Source organism: Macrotis lagotis, chromosome X, assembly GCF_037893015.1.
Source record: "Macrotis lagotis isolate mMagLag1 chromosome X, bilby.v1.9.chrom.fasta, whole genome shotgun sequence".
Lineage (NCBI taxonomy): Eukaryota > Metazoa > Chordata > Mammalia > Peramelemorphia > Peramelidae > Macrotis > Macrotis lagotis.
Genome location: NC_133666.1, coordinates 25794596 through 25812122, shown reverse-complemented (window position 1 = coordinate 25812122; position 17527 = coordinate 25794596). Strand labels below are relative to the sequence as shown.

The 17527-nt window shown below is 37.7% G+C and overlaps 1 protein-coding gene across 13 annotated transcripts in view; it reads left to right on the top strand.

Moving 5' to 3' along the window:
- Window positions 1-17527, top strand: part of FSIP2 (fibrous sheath interacting protein 2) — a 99002-nt gene that overhangs the window by 53356 nt on the left and 28119 nt on the right. For 6 of the 13 annotated variants that reach the window (XR_012472743.1, XM_074208126.1, XM_074208131.1 and 3 more), the window contains one exon: window positions 1730-1766. Coding sequence is in view for 12 of the 13 variants with exons in the window: in XM_074208126.1 (XP_074064227.1) it covers window positions 1730-1766 (37 nt within the window). In the remaining variant the exon portion in view is untranslated. Of the gene's footprint in view, window positions 1-1729; window positions 15338-17527 lie in introns of those variants that run through there. The other 7 variants (XM_074208122.1, XM_074208123.1, XM_074208124.1 and 4 more) reach the window with 5 other exon arrangements.

The window sequence follows — 17527 nt, the reverse complement described above, 5'->3', positions numbered from 1 at the left end:
CAAGATTGATCATCACTCCCATGTTATCAGTGCATATTATTAAGCAATGCATGCTAATGACATAATAAGTTGGGACTATGCCTGCTCAGCTTGGTACTGGACCCCAAATGCAGGAGGAGACAGATATTTATACATTAAAAGAAAACAATTAACAGGATATAAACCATAATAAAAGAAATCTGATTTCTAATTAAAGGAAAGCTTAGGGGCTTTTTGAATTGGGGGGGATGAGTAAATTTCAAGAATTGGGTCAGGAGGGGCAGCTAGGTGGCGCAGTGGATAAAGCACCATCCCTGGAGTCAGGAGTACCTGGGTTCAAATCTGGTCTCAGACACTTAATAATTACCTAGCTGTGTGGCCTTGGGAAAGCCACTTAATCCCATTTGCCTTGCAAAAACCTAAAAAAAAAGAATTGGGTCAGGGGAGAGCAAGCAAGTAGATTTTTCCAGATGTGAAGCAGAATATCACTCATGATTAGCCAGCAGGTGGAATTTACAGGAAAATTGATTGAATACAATCCCCAATTTGCATTTCTCAGGAATTAGGTGTAGAAGAGCATCTTAGTATATTTCATCCCAGAGGCAATGAAGCATTCCTAGAGTTCCTTATACAGGAGCTGAATCTGAGTCCTTCCTGGTCAGATGAGGACTTTAGGAACATCAAGCCTCTATGTGCAGGATGGAGTGGCAAGGAGACTAAACAGGAAGTAGATCCAAAGGAGGGAGAGAAAGGGCCTAGATGAGGCCTAGGCTATATGCTGTGGAAGCAAGATTTGGGTGGCTTGTCAGATCATAAGTCAGAGGTTGCAAATCAACTGGAAAGTTGGTAGTGATCTCTACAGAAAAGAGAAACTGGCACTTGCTTCTCAGGAGCTGCCACGCACTGAGGTCAAGTAGAATAAATCTCATCTAGCTTCCATATAGCAGCTTACCCTTTAAATATCTGAATACTGTCATCCTGTCCTTCCTTCCCTTTTCAAGACTTAACATTCTCAGTTCTTTTTAATCTGTCCTCATGTGGCATAATCTCTGGACTTTTCAGTCTCCTCTTCATTGTCTTCTCGACCCTTTCCAGTTTGTCCATAGCAATCCAATGCCATTCAGTTTAGCAAATATGGGTTTGGACAGATTGGACAGAGTGGGTTCTGAGGTCCCTTCCAATTCTGAGATTCAATAATTTTATCATTCTCTGAGTCTGGCTCAAAATTGTATACAAGCAGGGAGGCTAGGTGGTGCAGTGGATAGAGCACCGGCCCTGGAGTCAGGAGTACCTGGGTTCAAATCCGGCCTCAGACACTTAATAATGACCTAGCTGTGTGGCCTTGGGCAAGCCACTTAACCCCATTGCCTTGCAAAAAAAAAAAACTAAAAAAAATTGTATACAAGGTAAAAGTTGTTGCAATCATCAAATGCCATGATGAAACTCCATAGAATATAGGGGAATAGCTCATTCCTATAGCAAACCATTTCTCTGTGTGTTCCAACTCCCCATAGACCTAGTTAAGGAGACCCAATTGTCTATTAACAGTTATCTACCACAGAAACCCAAATCTACCGATAGGACAAGAGAGAGCCTGGGGAAAAAATTTTTTTTTCTTCTTTGTGAAATTCTAACACTCTCCCAAATATAAAGACAAGCCTTAGATTTAACGATGAGGATTTTGGAAGGAAGATGTCTAGTCTTATTATCACTGAAGCAAAAAGCTCAACAATAATCCTTTGCTTTTCAGGCAACAACAGTATCCGCAGAACGGTCTACAAGAAAAAGTATGTTATTTTGAAAGGATATATGGAGAAAACAAGGTGGCAATTTGATTTTCTATTGAGCTATACTGTAAAGAGCAATGCAGCAGGCTACCTCATCCACAAGTTTTTTAGTTCCTCTCTGTCCAGATGTCACTCTAATCTCTCTCCCTCTGCCCAGAGAAACTGTTGCTGCCGGAGAGAGACAAGAGGTGTGTTTACAGAGGACCAATAGCATGACTAGGAAAAGTGACATGCCTAACTCTAATTTCTAAGAGAAGCCATGGGGACCTGACAGCCACCAGTCATTCAAAGCTCACCCTGACCTTCCATATGCCAGGACACTAACAATGTCTTTGCAGACTGGAACATCTCCCTGGTGAATACTCAGTCTATCCTAGGGAATTCCCTGACAAAATATGCCAGGATGCCCAGGTCTACTCTGGTCTCAAGTTTCAGATGGTTATGGATAACATTGTCCAGACAAGGTAGCATCTAATAACAGAAAAAGAATGTCAAGACTTGAAGTCACATGCCCTGAGTTCCAGGTCCACCTCTGCCATGTCTATGCCATGTATCTAGCTAAGCTGTTAACCTAGACTCTCTAAGCCTCAGTTTAGAATCTGGGAATAATGATGATATTTATACTACCTATCACCTAACACTGTTGGGAGAAATTACTTTTATAAACTTTAATACTCCATAAATGTAAACTATTATTGCTTGAAGTTGGAACTGGGATCAGGAAATGCCAAGTAGCTTCATTTATGAACCCTAAATCCTGGGTCAAGAAAGAGGAGGCACAAGGGAATAGCATCTACTCTGACTTTATGTCCCCAATCCTACATACAGACACATGATAAAAACACACAAGACATCCTTGCCCAATAGCAGATGCTGGTGCCAAAAGATTAGCTTCTATCTTAATGGGAAGGCATAGTCGTCCTATTTCAGAAAGGGAGTCAGTGGGAAAGAGCATTCTTTTTTATCATATTGCACTTGACCCTCAACTTCTCTGGAATAGCTCTATTTTACCTTGGTTTCTGGATAGCCAGTCTAAACCCCTAGTGCAGGCCTGCTTTCTGGAGCCTCTTTAATTTAGAAAATGAGATCTTTCATTCCCCAGTTCTGGGGCAGGGAGAGTCCTACAAACACCTGGCTTTGCCCCAGACACTTTTCAGATTTACCTCTAGGATTGTTCCTTTTAGGCTCCAGCTATCCAAGACTAAGTCTATTGGTCGACATGATTCTTCCACACACAACATCCAACAGCACAACAGCTGATAAAATGCCCTGGGAGCTTTGGGATCAAGGCCAAATTACATGACCCTGTTCTAGGATAGTAATAATAGGTGCTTTGTGCCAGTTGAAGCTTCACATAGTACTTCCATCCACTAGCTCTGCTGGTCCTTACAACCACCCTGTCAAGTCTATATTAGAACTACATTTTATAGGTGAGGAAATTGAGGCCTAGAGAGGTGAACTAACTTGCCCATGTGGTAAATGTTGGGGGAAAGATTCAGACCCAGGTATCCTGATTCCAAGGAGACCTTCCTCAGATAGCTAGTATGTCCTATACTCTCCTCCTCTCTGGACCTCAGTTTCCTCTTTGGTAGGTAAAATGATTTTTAAGGTTCCTTCCAGTCTGATATTGTAAGCCTATAAGAACAAGGTCCAGATTTCCCTGTGATACAAGCCCTGACCATGGCACCTGAAAAATGATGGGATCTGAAGTATCTACTACTATATTTTAGGCAGTAATTCATTTCCCTTTGTAGCAAAAAGTCACCATGCATGGGTTTTAGATTCTTTCCTAAAGTTTCTCTCTCTTCTATCATCCACAGTCCAAATAAACCACAGACAGCAGGAGCTTTCAGGCACCACTCTCTCCACTGTTATTTGGCTAGAAATACTAGCAAAAGTAGTAAGGGCAATGAAAGAAATCAAAGGCTTAAAGTTAGACAAAGAGGAAACAAAATGGTCCCTCTTTGATGATGACATACTTCAAAAATCCTAGGAAATCAAAGAAACTAGTTGAAGCAATTTGAGTCAGCAACAAAACAAGCCCACAAAATCAATATTTCTATGTAATAACAAAATCCCAGGGGAAATAATAGGAAAGTCAAATAACTACAAAGTACCTAGAAAGTTTGAAAGCCTTAAAAGCACCCCCAAAAAGGGCTTTCAGCGACAGGATCTATGAACATCAAAAATATATGTGCAGGTTGGTGAGTATAGATGCCTTGGACAGAGACAGAGCTTAGTTTAATACAGTTGGGGAATTTATTTTATCTTGGGATTCCTTCTAGGTGCCCCTGCTCAGCTACCTGAATCTAGACTAGATCTTTCTTAAGCAGTGTATATTTTCTTTCCATTCGGCCCCTACTTCTACAGCTGGGTCACACTGAAGTGAGTCCCCCTGGTCACTGAGCAAGCATGTTCCCCTAACTTCAGCCTGGGTTTAGCTTCCTTGGCTAAATGGACAAAACAGGACCAGGAAGGTTCTTAGTTCCCAACTTCTACCAACTTAATTTTCCATTCTCACAAACTACCCACAACCTCCAATTCAGAAACACATGAATTGCCTTTTTGATCTATTGTTTGAGGTTGGTTCAGTAGAGAGAAAAATACAGATGTGAATATATAGGTATGTATGTATAAGTACATACACATTTAAGTAAATATATATCTAAATTATACATATAGAGACGCATTTGAGTGATGTGTGTGGAACCACTTGATACAGACAGGCAAAAGACTACCAGGTAACCTAGCCAAAGAGGTCACTGAGCTTCTCATCTAGGCCCTTCTCTCTTACCTCACCCAGACAGGCTCTTGGCTGCAAATCACTTAACTATGTGGGACATCTCTCCTTGATGGCCAGAAACCTCCTCAGTATGCTAGACTACAATATGCTAGAATATTTTCAGGGGAAGTTTGATTGTAGATTTAAGAAGCATTGCTCAGGCCATGTGCCCTGCTTTCCTTCTTGCTAATCCCTCCCCCCTCCTTTTTTTGAAATCACTGCAGAGATGCCAAATTCATTTTCCCTATTCCTTTGCCTTTAAAAGGGCCCAATCCAAAAGAAAAAAAAACAAGGCTTTTACACAGAGCAATGAAAAAACTCAGGTTTCTTATAGGAGATGGAATATCTTTTATTTCTTATTCTCCACAGTGCCCCCCCCCCAAATTGTAGTGGAGTTTTAAGATTTAAAAGCTCAAAACCACACTAAACCTTTTGGGACACCATGTATGATAACAATACTAAGAATAGCATTGCTATACTACTTTAAGGCTTACAAAGCACTTAAAATATTATCTCCATTTTCCTCACAACAAACCTGAGAAGACGGGGGCTATTATTCTCATTTTAAAGATGAAGAAACTGAGACAAACAGAAGTCAAATGATTGGTCCAAGATCATACTGCTACTAAGTGAGATCATATTTGAACTCAGGTCTTCCTGACTCCAGGTCTAATGCTCTACTATGCCACCAGCTGCATTCTAATGACAAAATTCTAATTCAGCAAACAGTATATTTATGAAGTGCAAGATCCTTGGATAATAATTGTATTTGGAATGAACTGTAATTTCACCTGTGTGAGTACTCCCTTCTCTTCACCTATACAGTTTACAATTTTCTCACACTTTGGTAGATGGTTTCCTGAGTTGCTTGTAGCCCAAATCTATCATCAAGTAGTCTATCTCTTGTTGCTAAGTGTCTCTGAACTTGATCAAGCTGGTCCTTGGACAATCTTCCAGCTCAGTAGGACCTGACAGAGTTGGCACTCTGCTGTTATAGTCTTTGAGAACACAGGATTACCTCTGAACCAAGAAGAGGACTTTGGTGGAGGCATTCTGGGTAATGATCATATTTATATGACAACCTCTAAGTTCACAAAGTGTTTTTGCATGTTATTTTGAACTTTATAACAAACCTGCAAGGTGGATCCCCATTTTGAAAATAAGGAAACAGAGAACAGAGAAATTACACAGCTAACAGAAGGCAGAGTCAGACCTCAAACCCAGGTTATCAGACTCTCAAGTTCAATAGTCTTTCCACTATGCCATAGAATAGATATCATAGTTCACTTAAAAGGGAGACTCATTTTATAAAATGAAAGTGTAATTAACTTGAGTCCAGGCTCCAGAGTTCCTCTCCCACAATTCTCTTGGGACCATATCCTTTTCTAAACTATGACTATCTTCTAGCTTCTTCTAATGTGTCTTCTGTGATAAGGAATGTGCACTTTGGTTTTGGGGTATTTTTTACTAATTAGAAATTTTTACACTTTATTTTATTTTATTTTCCCCCAGTTACATGTAGGGTAAGTCACTTTGTATACATGAAGTCCATGAATGTTTTAATTCTCTATCCATCCCCATCTGCTTTCTTTGCAGATATCTGCTGAGGAATTAAATAACATACTTCAGAATGTAATGACCTGGGTTGTAGCTACAGTAACCAGTATTTTATATCCAGCCATCACGATGTATGAAGAAAGGTTGCGTACAAATATGTATCCGTTATCTGATGATTCGGTTCTCTCATCAGGTAGCTCAAGTTTCTGTAGTACTTGCAGTGATGAATTTGCCTACAGAACCTATGCTGTAGCCACAGCTAAAAATATCAGTTGTACAGATATTAGCTCAAAGACAGTAAACTTGCCTACAATGACAGAAGGGCAGACCATAGTAACAAAAATATCAAGACCTACCCAACTGGAAAACAACGTCTTGAAAGTAGCATATGCCAACAGGAAGGAAGAGACAGTTGTCAAGTATGACATGGCAGAAATTAGCCATAATCTCTCCAAGATAAGGGTCTGTAAGTCCGACAGTCAGCTTTTATCTCTAGTTGAAGTAGGTGAGAAGAAAGATGCTACTACAGAAACAGAAGCATTATTACCAATTGATTCCTTAGAAGAAAAAGAAAAAATTATTTGTGAGATAAAGGAGTTAAAAAATACTTTTGTTAATTTTAAATGTCACCTAAAAGAAGAAACAGAATTGATTTTGCAAAACATTTTTCAAGAAATAGTGGCTGACTTAACCCAAGCAATTCCTTCTCTCTCTGCTGTTACAGCTGAAGTTTTTATTGACCAGTTTGAAAGTGGCAAAGAGAGCGTGCTTTCCAATGTAGATATCTGTTCAGTAGCCGCAGATATTGTGGAAATTATGCTTGAGAAGCTCCAGTCTGCAGTTGAAAGAAAATGCATTGAGATATTTTCACAAGAAGACCTTTCAGTCACCCTCAAGTTAGGTTCACCTAGCAAAGATGTTTTTAGCAAACCAGAAAAGTCTTTTAAAGCCACGGTCTCTAGTCCTCTGGAACCAATGTGTGACATTGCAGAGGATATGGTGCAGGTTATTTTAGAAAAGTTGATGATATTTGCAGCTTCCAACTTCTCTCAGCAAAAAGAAACAAAAGCAACAGAAGTTACTTTTGAGGAAGAATATGTTGAAAAGTCACCCAAAAAGTATAATGATGTAGCTATCCAAATCAGTACTAGCAAAATGGCCTTGCCTATGCCTATGCCTATGCCTATGCCTATGCCTATGCCTATGCCTATGCCTATGCCTATTCCTATGCCTATGCCTGTTCATAGTACTGAATCAGATATTGCTAATGTAATTGTAAAAGAAGAAATCCAAAATTTAGTGTCAAACGTTTTTTTACAATCTTCTGTGATTGGTTATGTTGAAGAAGCCATCAGCACCATACTGGGTTATATACAAACTGAACTTAACAATGAGAGACTAATTGAATCTGAAGAAACCACAATAATCCTTCAACTACTGGATGACATCTTCACTGAACTGAATGAGGAAGAAGAGGAGGGGGAAGAAGCTGAAGCAGAAGAGGAAGAGGATCAAGAAGAAGAGGAGGAAGAAGAGGTGCAAGTAGGCATTAGTCACAGTAAATGTCCCAGACTGGAAAGCCCTATCCTTCTTAAGGAAGAATATAGACTCGCAGGCACAACAAAGGTTGGTCCTAGGTCTGGAAAACCACTTCCACCTGTTAATGTTCCTGGCATGGTCTTTTATTCAGAAGATGATAGTGAAGAAATAGACAAAATGGTAGAAAGTGTCCTTGTGTCATCTGTCAGAGGTCAGAAAGCACTATTGCAAGAACAGGTTATGAAAGAACAATTTAAGAGGGAAGATACCAGTCTTGGACACAAGAGAAAAGTTGAATCTCCTACAAAGCCTGCTTCCTGTGGCAGAGTAGCATTTCATGACTGGGGGTTACAAACTTCTTTAAGTGAAGAAAAGTTCACAGAAGAAGTAAAGCCAAAAAAACAAACATTAGGTTTAAGCTATGACAAAAAGTATCAAATACAAAAAGCATCAGAATATATTGTTACAGACATTTTAACTGACATACTCAAAGAAATGATAACCATGCCCCCAAGACAGATAAGCTATTGTGACCTTATACAAACTTCATCTTTTACCTCTGAAATGTCTCATGAAATGACCCCTGAAGAATGGATGAGTAAAATTAGGAATGAGATGTTCTCAAAATCAGAAATCAATAAAGCAGCTAATGACATGACAGATGCAGTTTTAAAAATACTTCAGATAGCTTCATCATGTCAATTTTCAAATGAAAATAAGGATTCCAGGACTACCTCACTTTATCGGTCCTCTGAAGAGACTCCAGGTACTCCCCCTGATGACAAAAAAACATGTGAAATTCATCAAAGTGATCCATTGGTGCCCAAAGAGCCACTGAGTCTGTGGTTTGAGAGTGACAAGAAGATGAAATCTCTGTTCAATATAAAGCAAGCACAACCTCCCTTCCTTGAATCTCCATCAACTGGAGAAACTCCTGAAGCTGATGATGTTGATGTTAGTGAGAAGATCATCAGTACAATCTTTAAAAAGCTGAAATTATTTATCTGTCCAAAGTTGCAAAAGTTCTTTAGGCCAGAGCACCATGAAAAGACTTCAATCTTCCAGAGGCATTCAAGCAGAGACCAAATGACTGCTCCTTCACGTTCAAAACTGTTTTCACTCTCAAAAATTCGATCACAACTTAGTACTTATACAACCAAAGTTGTGCTCATCGTTTTAAGGGCTATTCGCAGTGAATTGGAAGTTAAGAAGAGGAAAAAAATTGTCACAGAGCCTGAGCCCCCAATAACCTTGGTAGAGGAAGATGATTTTCCTCTCTCTGATAAAGAACTAGAATCTGTTGTATCAAATCTTAACGATGATATTATAGCAAGTTCATTAGTAACATGCATTTGCGAGATGTTATCCGACGGAAGTACTGATAAAATTGATCCTGTCTTTCCATCAGCCGTGCCAATGCCTGAAACTTTTATTGAAAATGAATATGGTGGTATGCAAAGACAATCAAGTTGCCAATGTAAACAAACAATCACCTGTCATTCCTCTGATGATCAAGCAAAGGTTCCTTTCCGATCACATAAATGTGTTCTACATAGTGTATTTAGTGGGAAGAATGTCAATGAGGCAGCTAGATTTCAATTGTTAGAAAGAATTGGTAATACATTATTTGAAATGTTGAATAAAATGGGAGAAACTCTGCTCCCTAATTTGAGTCATTTATCTGGTCACGAAGAGTGTACTGATGAGAGTTCCAAAGCAACTTCAATATTGCAGTCTCATATTCAGCTAGTTTCTAATGGCATTCTTGAAGCTATCCTTGAAAAATTATGTTCTGAGATGGATAATAAACCCTTTACTTCTGAAATTAAGAAAAATTTACGTGATCTGGATGGGGACAGCCTTTGTCCTATGGTAGCAATGGAGGAAGTGACCAAGTGCAGAGATATAATATCTCATATGCTATCTGATGCTATCCAGGAAGACAACAAAGATGTCTCTAGCAATAAGATAAAAAATGTCGATTCTCCTAAGAGAGAATTTAGTAGAAATAATCTGAAAATGGTGGCTGCAGATATTCTTAAAACTGTTTTTAGCAAATTAGAGGGCTTTGCCAATGTAAATTTGGCGACTGAAGATTCTACAAAAAGTGAAAACCACAGCTGGATGTTACCACAAACCAATGCATCAACTAAAGTGGAAACTCATGATCATCTGGAGTACACTCTACAGATGCAAGCCAAAAAGGTATCAAGTGTCATTTTGAAGGCTATTCAGACAGAATTAAATGGAAACATATCAGATATTGAGACAAAAGTCAACAATTCAACTCAAGAAAAAATGGTGATCAAAAATCTGGTCAACTTAATTTTAGATGCTGTATCTCCAGAAATATTTCAAGAATCTGAGTCTGAAGAGAGAGGTATTGAATATTACCGATATAAGCCAGTTTATGGTAATTTTCTTCCTGGAGGTGCTGAATCAGATGCATTTCTGGAAGAATCGGAACAAGCAGAGGCAGAGAGAGAGCCACCAGGTGATGAGGACAGGGAGGACACTGTTAATCAAAGGGTTTTAGAAAAATCCTTAAAAAAGATTGAAGTGGAACTGAAAGAACCACAGAAGTCACCCGTAGTACCAATCATACGAAATGTTCTAAATGAAATTTTCCAGAATGCTTTAGTTAATCAACTCACCTTACATCCTCTCTCCCAGTCCCATTTGTATGGCATTTCTCACTCTGCAGAGCAACCTGTCACTAAAACATTTCAATTCATGGATAAAGCTATGGGCACTTTGGTGTCTGAAGCAGATGTAACTGTTGTCGCAGATGATGTTGTTAAGACTGTATTTCAAAAGCTTTATTCTGCTGCCAGGGCAGACAGAAATACAAACAAAAGTATGTATAAAAGTATCACATTTTCAGGCAATGCTCCTTTTCATGAACAAAGAAATAAAAGAAAGTCATCTGGGTATTCAGCCCTGGATAGAGAATCACATCAACTTCATTCATCTTTCAACATTGAGAGACTGACTAAGATCAATGTAGTTGAAGATATTGTACAAACAGTCATAAGCAATTTAGAATCTTTTGCTACTTCTAAAGTCAAATCTCTCTTTTATCCTCCAGTTAGCTTTACCACCTCAAGGGCTTTACCTATATCCCAAGAACCTACTTCACTAAGAAAAGAGTTGTTACCTACAAAAGATATCTATTCTCCCAATGAGCAAATTTCTTATCCCTCAGTGGATCTTAGTAAACCAAGTAATAGGGCCTCAGCAGGTCACTTGTCTCTGTCCAAACTGAGGAAGTACGCAAAAGAAGTAGCTAGGAGAATCTTGCAAGGAATCAAACAAGAGCTAGACAAAGAATTGCAAAGTCGTCTAGTAACTCATAACATTGTCATGTCTGAAAATATTGCAAGTCAGGTTGTTAATGCTGTCTTAGATATCATATCTTCCAAAGGCAAATCTGATAAAAACAAATTGGACAACGATAATCATTCAGATTTGCAAAAGGGAATTGTAGAAAACATGTTTAATAAAACAGAATATCAAAAAAATCTTCAATTTCAAATACAAGATATTATTGAAAATATTTTAAGTGACATTTGTGAAAAAAGATTGGATCAGAATCATGTCACGCTTTCCCCAGCCATTCTTCATCAGGATAATGTGGGCACTAAGCATCTAGCAGCAAGCTCTGAAGTGGTAATTGACTGTACAAATTACAGTAACCCAAAACATTCAATTCCTAAATCAGATGTTATCATGATTGCTAATGATATGGTGAACATAGTGCTTCAGAAACTTAGTTCTGTTGTTGCAATTAGTAGAAATATAAGGGAGCCCATTTCAGCACATTTACCACTAAAGTCCCTTTGTGATGTGAATTCCCAAACAGAATCTGAACTTTCCACTCTTAGGGACATAACAGAAGTAAAAATAGGAAGTGGTCCTTCTGATGCAGAAAAGGAAAAAACCAGGGTCAGAAGAATGAGATCTCATGATGGTGATGAACAAATGCCAGTAGCAAAGGCCAGTCAATCTCTTTTTGATCTAAGTGAAGAAAATGCCGACTATATTACTAAAAACATTCTGAATAGATTAGAATCTTTTGCTACAAAAAGAGGAGACTCCTTAATTAGTATTGATTCACAAACTAAAGAAAAATCCTTTGTTGTCACTGAACTTTCCAGTCACCTACTGGATGAAGGTCATTTTCTTACACCAGGCCAAGTTCAGTCAAATATGAAGGCCTTGAAATTTACTGCTAATAAAGCTCTTCTCGGCCAGAATCTCAGAGATACTTCAGTAGCTAGTTATAAAGAAAACACTGCGTCTACAAGTCATCTGTCACAAGCCAATCTTAGGGAGTATGCTGACATAATTGCTAGAACTGTTTTAACAATTATCAAAAATGATTTAGACAGAGAGATGAAAAAGATGGATTCTTATCCAAATAATGCTTCATGTCAAGAAAATATCATAGCAAGTGAAATTGTAAACAACCTATTAAAGTCATTTGATGATAAAAGAACTTTTAAAAAACAGTCATCTTTATCAAAGCTTCAAATAGCTATGCAAAATGAAGGGCTATTGGAAGAAAGACAGGATAAAAACATTGAAATATTGGAGGAAATATTTATGAGAAATGGTGAGTCCAGACAGGAAGAAACTGCCCCCATATTCAGCACAGTTGAAGATGTTTTAAATAAGGTTAATCAACGAATAACTGAAGACATTGGCCATTTACCTCCTTTTAATGAACTCTCTCACCTTATATCTGACTCAAAAATGAAAACACAAAATGGGACTTCCAAAAAATCTTTTCAGTCCAATATTACCATTGTAGCAAATGACATAATTGATAGTGTATTTGGCAAAATGTACTCTCTTGTTGTGACATTCATATATGAGAATGGTGAAACAGAGGGAAAGGTAACTGCAACTGGCAATAAAGATATATTGGTGGCAAAAACACCATGTTTCAGTGCATCTAAACTGTCAGGAAAAAAAAGTGAACCTTCTCAGGCCTTAATGCCTCAAACTTATCCTCATTCAGGTGTTAAAAAGATGATGCTGGAAGACACTTTATTGCACTTTTCTCCATCAAGAGTGGGTGAAGAGCTGGTGCAAATGGTTCTTAATAAGATTATATCTTTTGCTTCCTTGAACCTAGAAGACTACTCTTCCCCTGATGTTCCATCTGATGTTGTCCCATCTTCCCAGCAACATGTGGCTACAACCAGCCCCAAGCCATCTCTTAGGAGCAATTTAAAAACAAGTTTGAAACTCAACTCAGTGCAGAAATGCAAGGCAAAATCCCAGGCAATATCAAGTAATTCAAAGGGGAAGGAGAAGGCCAAAATACACTTAGAAGAAAAAATCTCATTGAGAGGACATGGTTCCAAGTCTCTCTTTAGCCCTTCCCATGGCTTATCAACAGGCGATGACAAAGCCTTGCCCCTACAAGCAAAGTTGCCTATATGTGAGCTAAAAAACTATGCCAAAGCTATAGTGAGTCACATCCTAGAAACCATTGTAAATGAATTCCAAAGGGTAAAATGCAGTAAAATGATGGTTGACATAGGAAGTTTACCAAATTCTGATCAAATCACAATAGCAAGTGAACTGGTTAATACAGTTTTGCAAGGATTGCATTCCTCTGATTCAAGTAACTTCACTTATCAGATTAAATCTGCACACCTGGAAGATGTCAAATTTCCAGAAAGAACATTAGGTACAGAGTCTATTTCCAAACCTCAGGCCTGTTATTTTTTGGAGAATGTTTCTTCACAACTAGAACAAATTTTTCCTAAAGAAGGTATTTTTAAAAAAATGTTTGATAAATGGCAAACAGAGTCAAATGACATGGAAAATGAAAAATATAAGCTACTAATGGTGGCCGAAAATGTCTTGAATGAAATCTTAATAAAAGTGAAAGAGTTGGAATGTTCTGTTTCCCTCCTAAAGATGCCCCCTATTGAGGTTTGTGAAAGCATTGTCAGTAATAATTTTAAAAGAACATCTGCTAGTGTTGACAATACCAAAGCACAAATTAATTTGTTTGGCAGAGAAATTGTTGAACTTCTCTTTGAAAAGTTACAATTATGTCTTTTGACTGAGATGCCCATTCCTGATAGTAAGGAAATTCTAGCAAGAAAAAAAGAGCAGATTAATTCTAGGATTAAATATTTTTCCCCAACTGGACAGCTTTTGAGCCATGTACCTTCTTATAGTACAAAACTGAAGGATCAAATCTCTTTGAGTTCTAATAGCAGAATTGCTAGAGAGATTATTGAGAATGTATTGCATACCTTGGAAGCATTTGTAGATTTGCAATTTAAACATATCTCTAAATACGAATTTTCTGAAATTATGAAAATACCAATTGAAAATTTTTATCCTGCCCAACAGAGATCAGTAAATAGGAGAATATTGCCAAAATTACAACCACTGAATGATTTTTCTGATGAATCAAAGTTAAATAGTATGATCAGAAAGAACATACAAAAAACTATTTTTGAGGTTCATTCATTCCATTCAGAACTTCGTACTTATGCAATTAATGCTGTTAATGACATGCTAAGTATAATTAAGTGCAAGCTAGACAAAGAAACCCATCAAGTGGAACCATCTTCAATTAACATCTTAGAAGAAAACATGATAGCAAGTGAAATCATTAGTAACCTAATGGATCAGTGTGTTCATTTCAGTGATCCCATGCTTGAAAATATGCCTAAGGAAAGCCCAGTTCAAGGAGCTGAAAATACTTATACTGTTTACCAAGTTGAAATGGAAACTGGCATGAAAATGGGCACTAGCAAGTTAAAAGAAGTCACTCTTCAAGAAAGCCTTCCACCTTTTCAAGTTCCGGATACAGTGGTTCTGCCAGCGGAAGTAGTAGGAAAATATAATAGAAATTCATCTGCTCTTCCCTCATTTGTCAGATATTCTTCAAATGACACCTCTAACATTTCAGGCACAGTGGGCAGGCCTGCATCAGAACCAGGACCACGATCAAATGGAAGACAAGGGCGAAATGAAACCTCAAGGCGACGCAATTTTAACTATTTTGAGCAAGATCCCACACAACAAGAGGGTTCTCTTCCAGAAGGGAGTATCTTACAAAAATTGTTCAAGAAAAACAAGAACCCTGCTAATGTGGTATTGAAAGAGACTGTGCCACTTTGGGACCTAGAAGAAAATGAGGAGGAGCCAAGAACATTTCACTATGAACAACTAAAACCAGATAATGAGACAAAGCCAAATCATATAACTGTTACTCCACTAAAAATATGTCTTGCTGCTGAAAATATTGTCAACACTGTTCTGTCTTGTTATGGCCTTGGGACCAAGTCACATGCAACGGAAAGCAATGTAGAGACAATCAAACCGTTTTTCATATCAAAGTCACAATCATTATCCACTGTTTCCTCACAGTCTTCAGACCAAAATGACGAGAGTAGTTTGCTAAGAACATGGGCAAAAAGGCACCAAGAAGACAGTGAGAAAGCCCATGAAAATTCAACGTCTCATGAACATGAAGATTATACTTTACTTGAAAGGTGGGAAAACAAATCATTTCCTAGGGAAGATAAAATTGACTTTCTGAAGACATCTGATGTCATTGCTTTTGCTGATTATGAACTGGGTCCATCTGAAACCAACCAGATAGCAAAACATGTCACCATGTCTGTGGTCACACATTTCAAGAATCTCCAAAGTAAAGGTAAATTAACATCTAATTTCAGCGAACTAACAACCCATAACTACATTAGGAAAAAATTGCTAATAATTTTTTTAAAAATCAATTATTAAGCACTTAGTATTTCTAGACATTGTATTAAAAGCTGAAAATACAAAAAAAGGCAAAAGCAACCCTTGCACACAAAGAGGTCACATTTTAATATCTAAATAATCAGGTACATATATATATATATATATATATATATATACATATATATATATATATTCAACTAGATATAAAGGGGAAATAATCTTGAGAGAAAGGTACTAGCAGCTTTTAGGACTTGGAAAGGGCTAAAGCAGAATTTGAGCTAAATCTTAAAGGAAGCCATGGAAACTAAAAAATGCAGGTATATTTCTCCATGGGGGGGGCAGGAAGTGCTAAATCAAAGGTACAGAAACAGGAGAAGGAATGTTCTGGAATAGCAAGTAAGGCCAGTATAGCTGGTAGTGAACAAGACTGAAGATAAGACAGTTGGGAGTGTGATAGCAGAGGCAGTTTGTTGGAAAAGATGTGAAGGAATGGGATCAAGGGTCTCTGAGGAGTAGTTAGTCTTATTAAGGAGAATTACCTCTTTATCTAAGACTGAAATGAAATTAGTGGGAAAAGATGTCTATGTGATGTGAAATAAAAAAAAAGAGGAAAGGAGAGCTCTTGGTGAATGGATTATTTTTTCACATAAATATATGGTGAAGTCCTTAACTAAGATGATAGAGAAGGGGGTACTGCTGGAACACTTGAGGAGAAATGAGAAGTTTTAGAACAGCTACTGTAGAGAGTAAGATAGTGAATCAAGAAGAAAAGGACTACTTTGCTGTGGTATGGGCCTAGTTGAAATTAAATAATATAAATTTGTAGTAGATCATAGGTGTTACATTAGATAATATAAATTTTGTGTAATCAGTATAGTTTCATGATTTCCTCCAGCTCCATTCAGCAGCACATAAATATCAGTAAAGAAGATAGATGGTCAGTGCAACAATCAGGGATAATTTGGGGCTGTCTGCAATGGAGAATAACATCTGTATCCAGAGAAAGAGCCGTGGAGTGTGAACAAAGACCAAGGCCTATTCCCTTTAATTTAGAAAAAAAACTGTTATCTTATTGTCTGATCTCACTATTTGTTATACTTTATGTTTCTTCCTTAAGGATATGATTTCTCACTCATCACATTCAATTTGGATCAATGTATACCATGGAAACAATGAAAAGACTGGCAAATTGCCTTCTGTGGGGGGTGGGGGGAGGGAAGTAAGATTAGGGGAAAAATTATAAAACTCAAAATAAATAAATCTTTAATAAAAAAAGAAGATAGATGGTAAAATAATCTGGTTTGGGGGTTTGGCAAGACATGATTAGCAATAGGAGATTCAAAGAAGAGGACAGCATAGAGTTGAATTTGTCCAGCAATGGGTTAGGATATGAAAGGGAGAAGAACTGAAGGTTGGAGGAATTGGAGCCCATGATGAGGACAAAGGACAAGATTAGGGGCCCTGAGACATAAGGAAAGTTGGAATGATAAAAGATTGTGATCAACATTGTCTAGTTTGTTTTTAACAATGTTCTCCATCTCTTCCTTGGTTATAAACTATTTCCCTTTCTATAGATCTTACAGGTCCTTCATCACTTCCTACAGTATAATAGTATTCCATCACATTCATATACCATAACTTCTTCATCCATTCTGCAATTGATAGGCATCCCCTCAGTTTTCAATTCTTTGCTACCACAAAAAGAGCTGCTATAAATATTTTTGTACATATGAACTATTTTCTTCTTTCTTTGATATCTCTAGGTATAGACCTAATAGTGCTATTTGTAGATCAAAATTGTGTATCTTGCATCTATACCTTAATAGCTTTTTGGTTTTTGCTCGTTTCCTTACTGAGTGAAAGATATTTCTGTACCCAATTGTTTTTATCTAAATAGTCCTTCTTTTTACCAGTTCAGATGAGAGTGAGGTTCAAGTGTCAAACACTGCCTTCCATCTCTTGCTCCTTCCTTATATAGATATTTACCTGTATACCCTTATTATGTGAAATCATTTTCCCCAACTTTTCTCTAGTCCCCTCCAGCTCTAAATCTGTCATCATCATGATCATTATCATCATCCTCATGTATGTATTTAGTAGCTGCTATGTGTTAGGCACTATACTAAGCAACAAGGATACC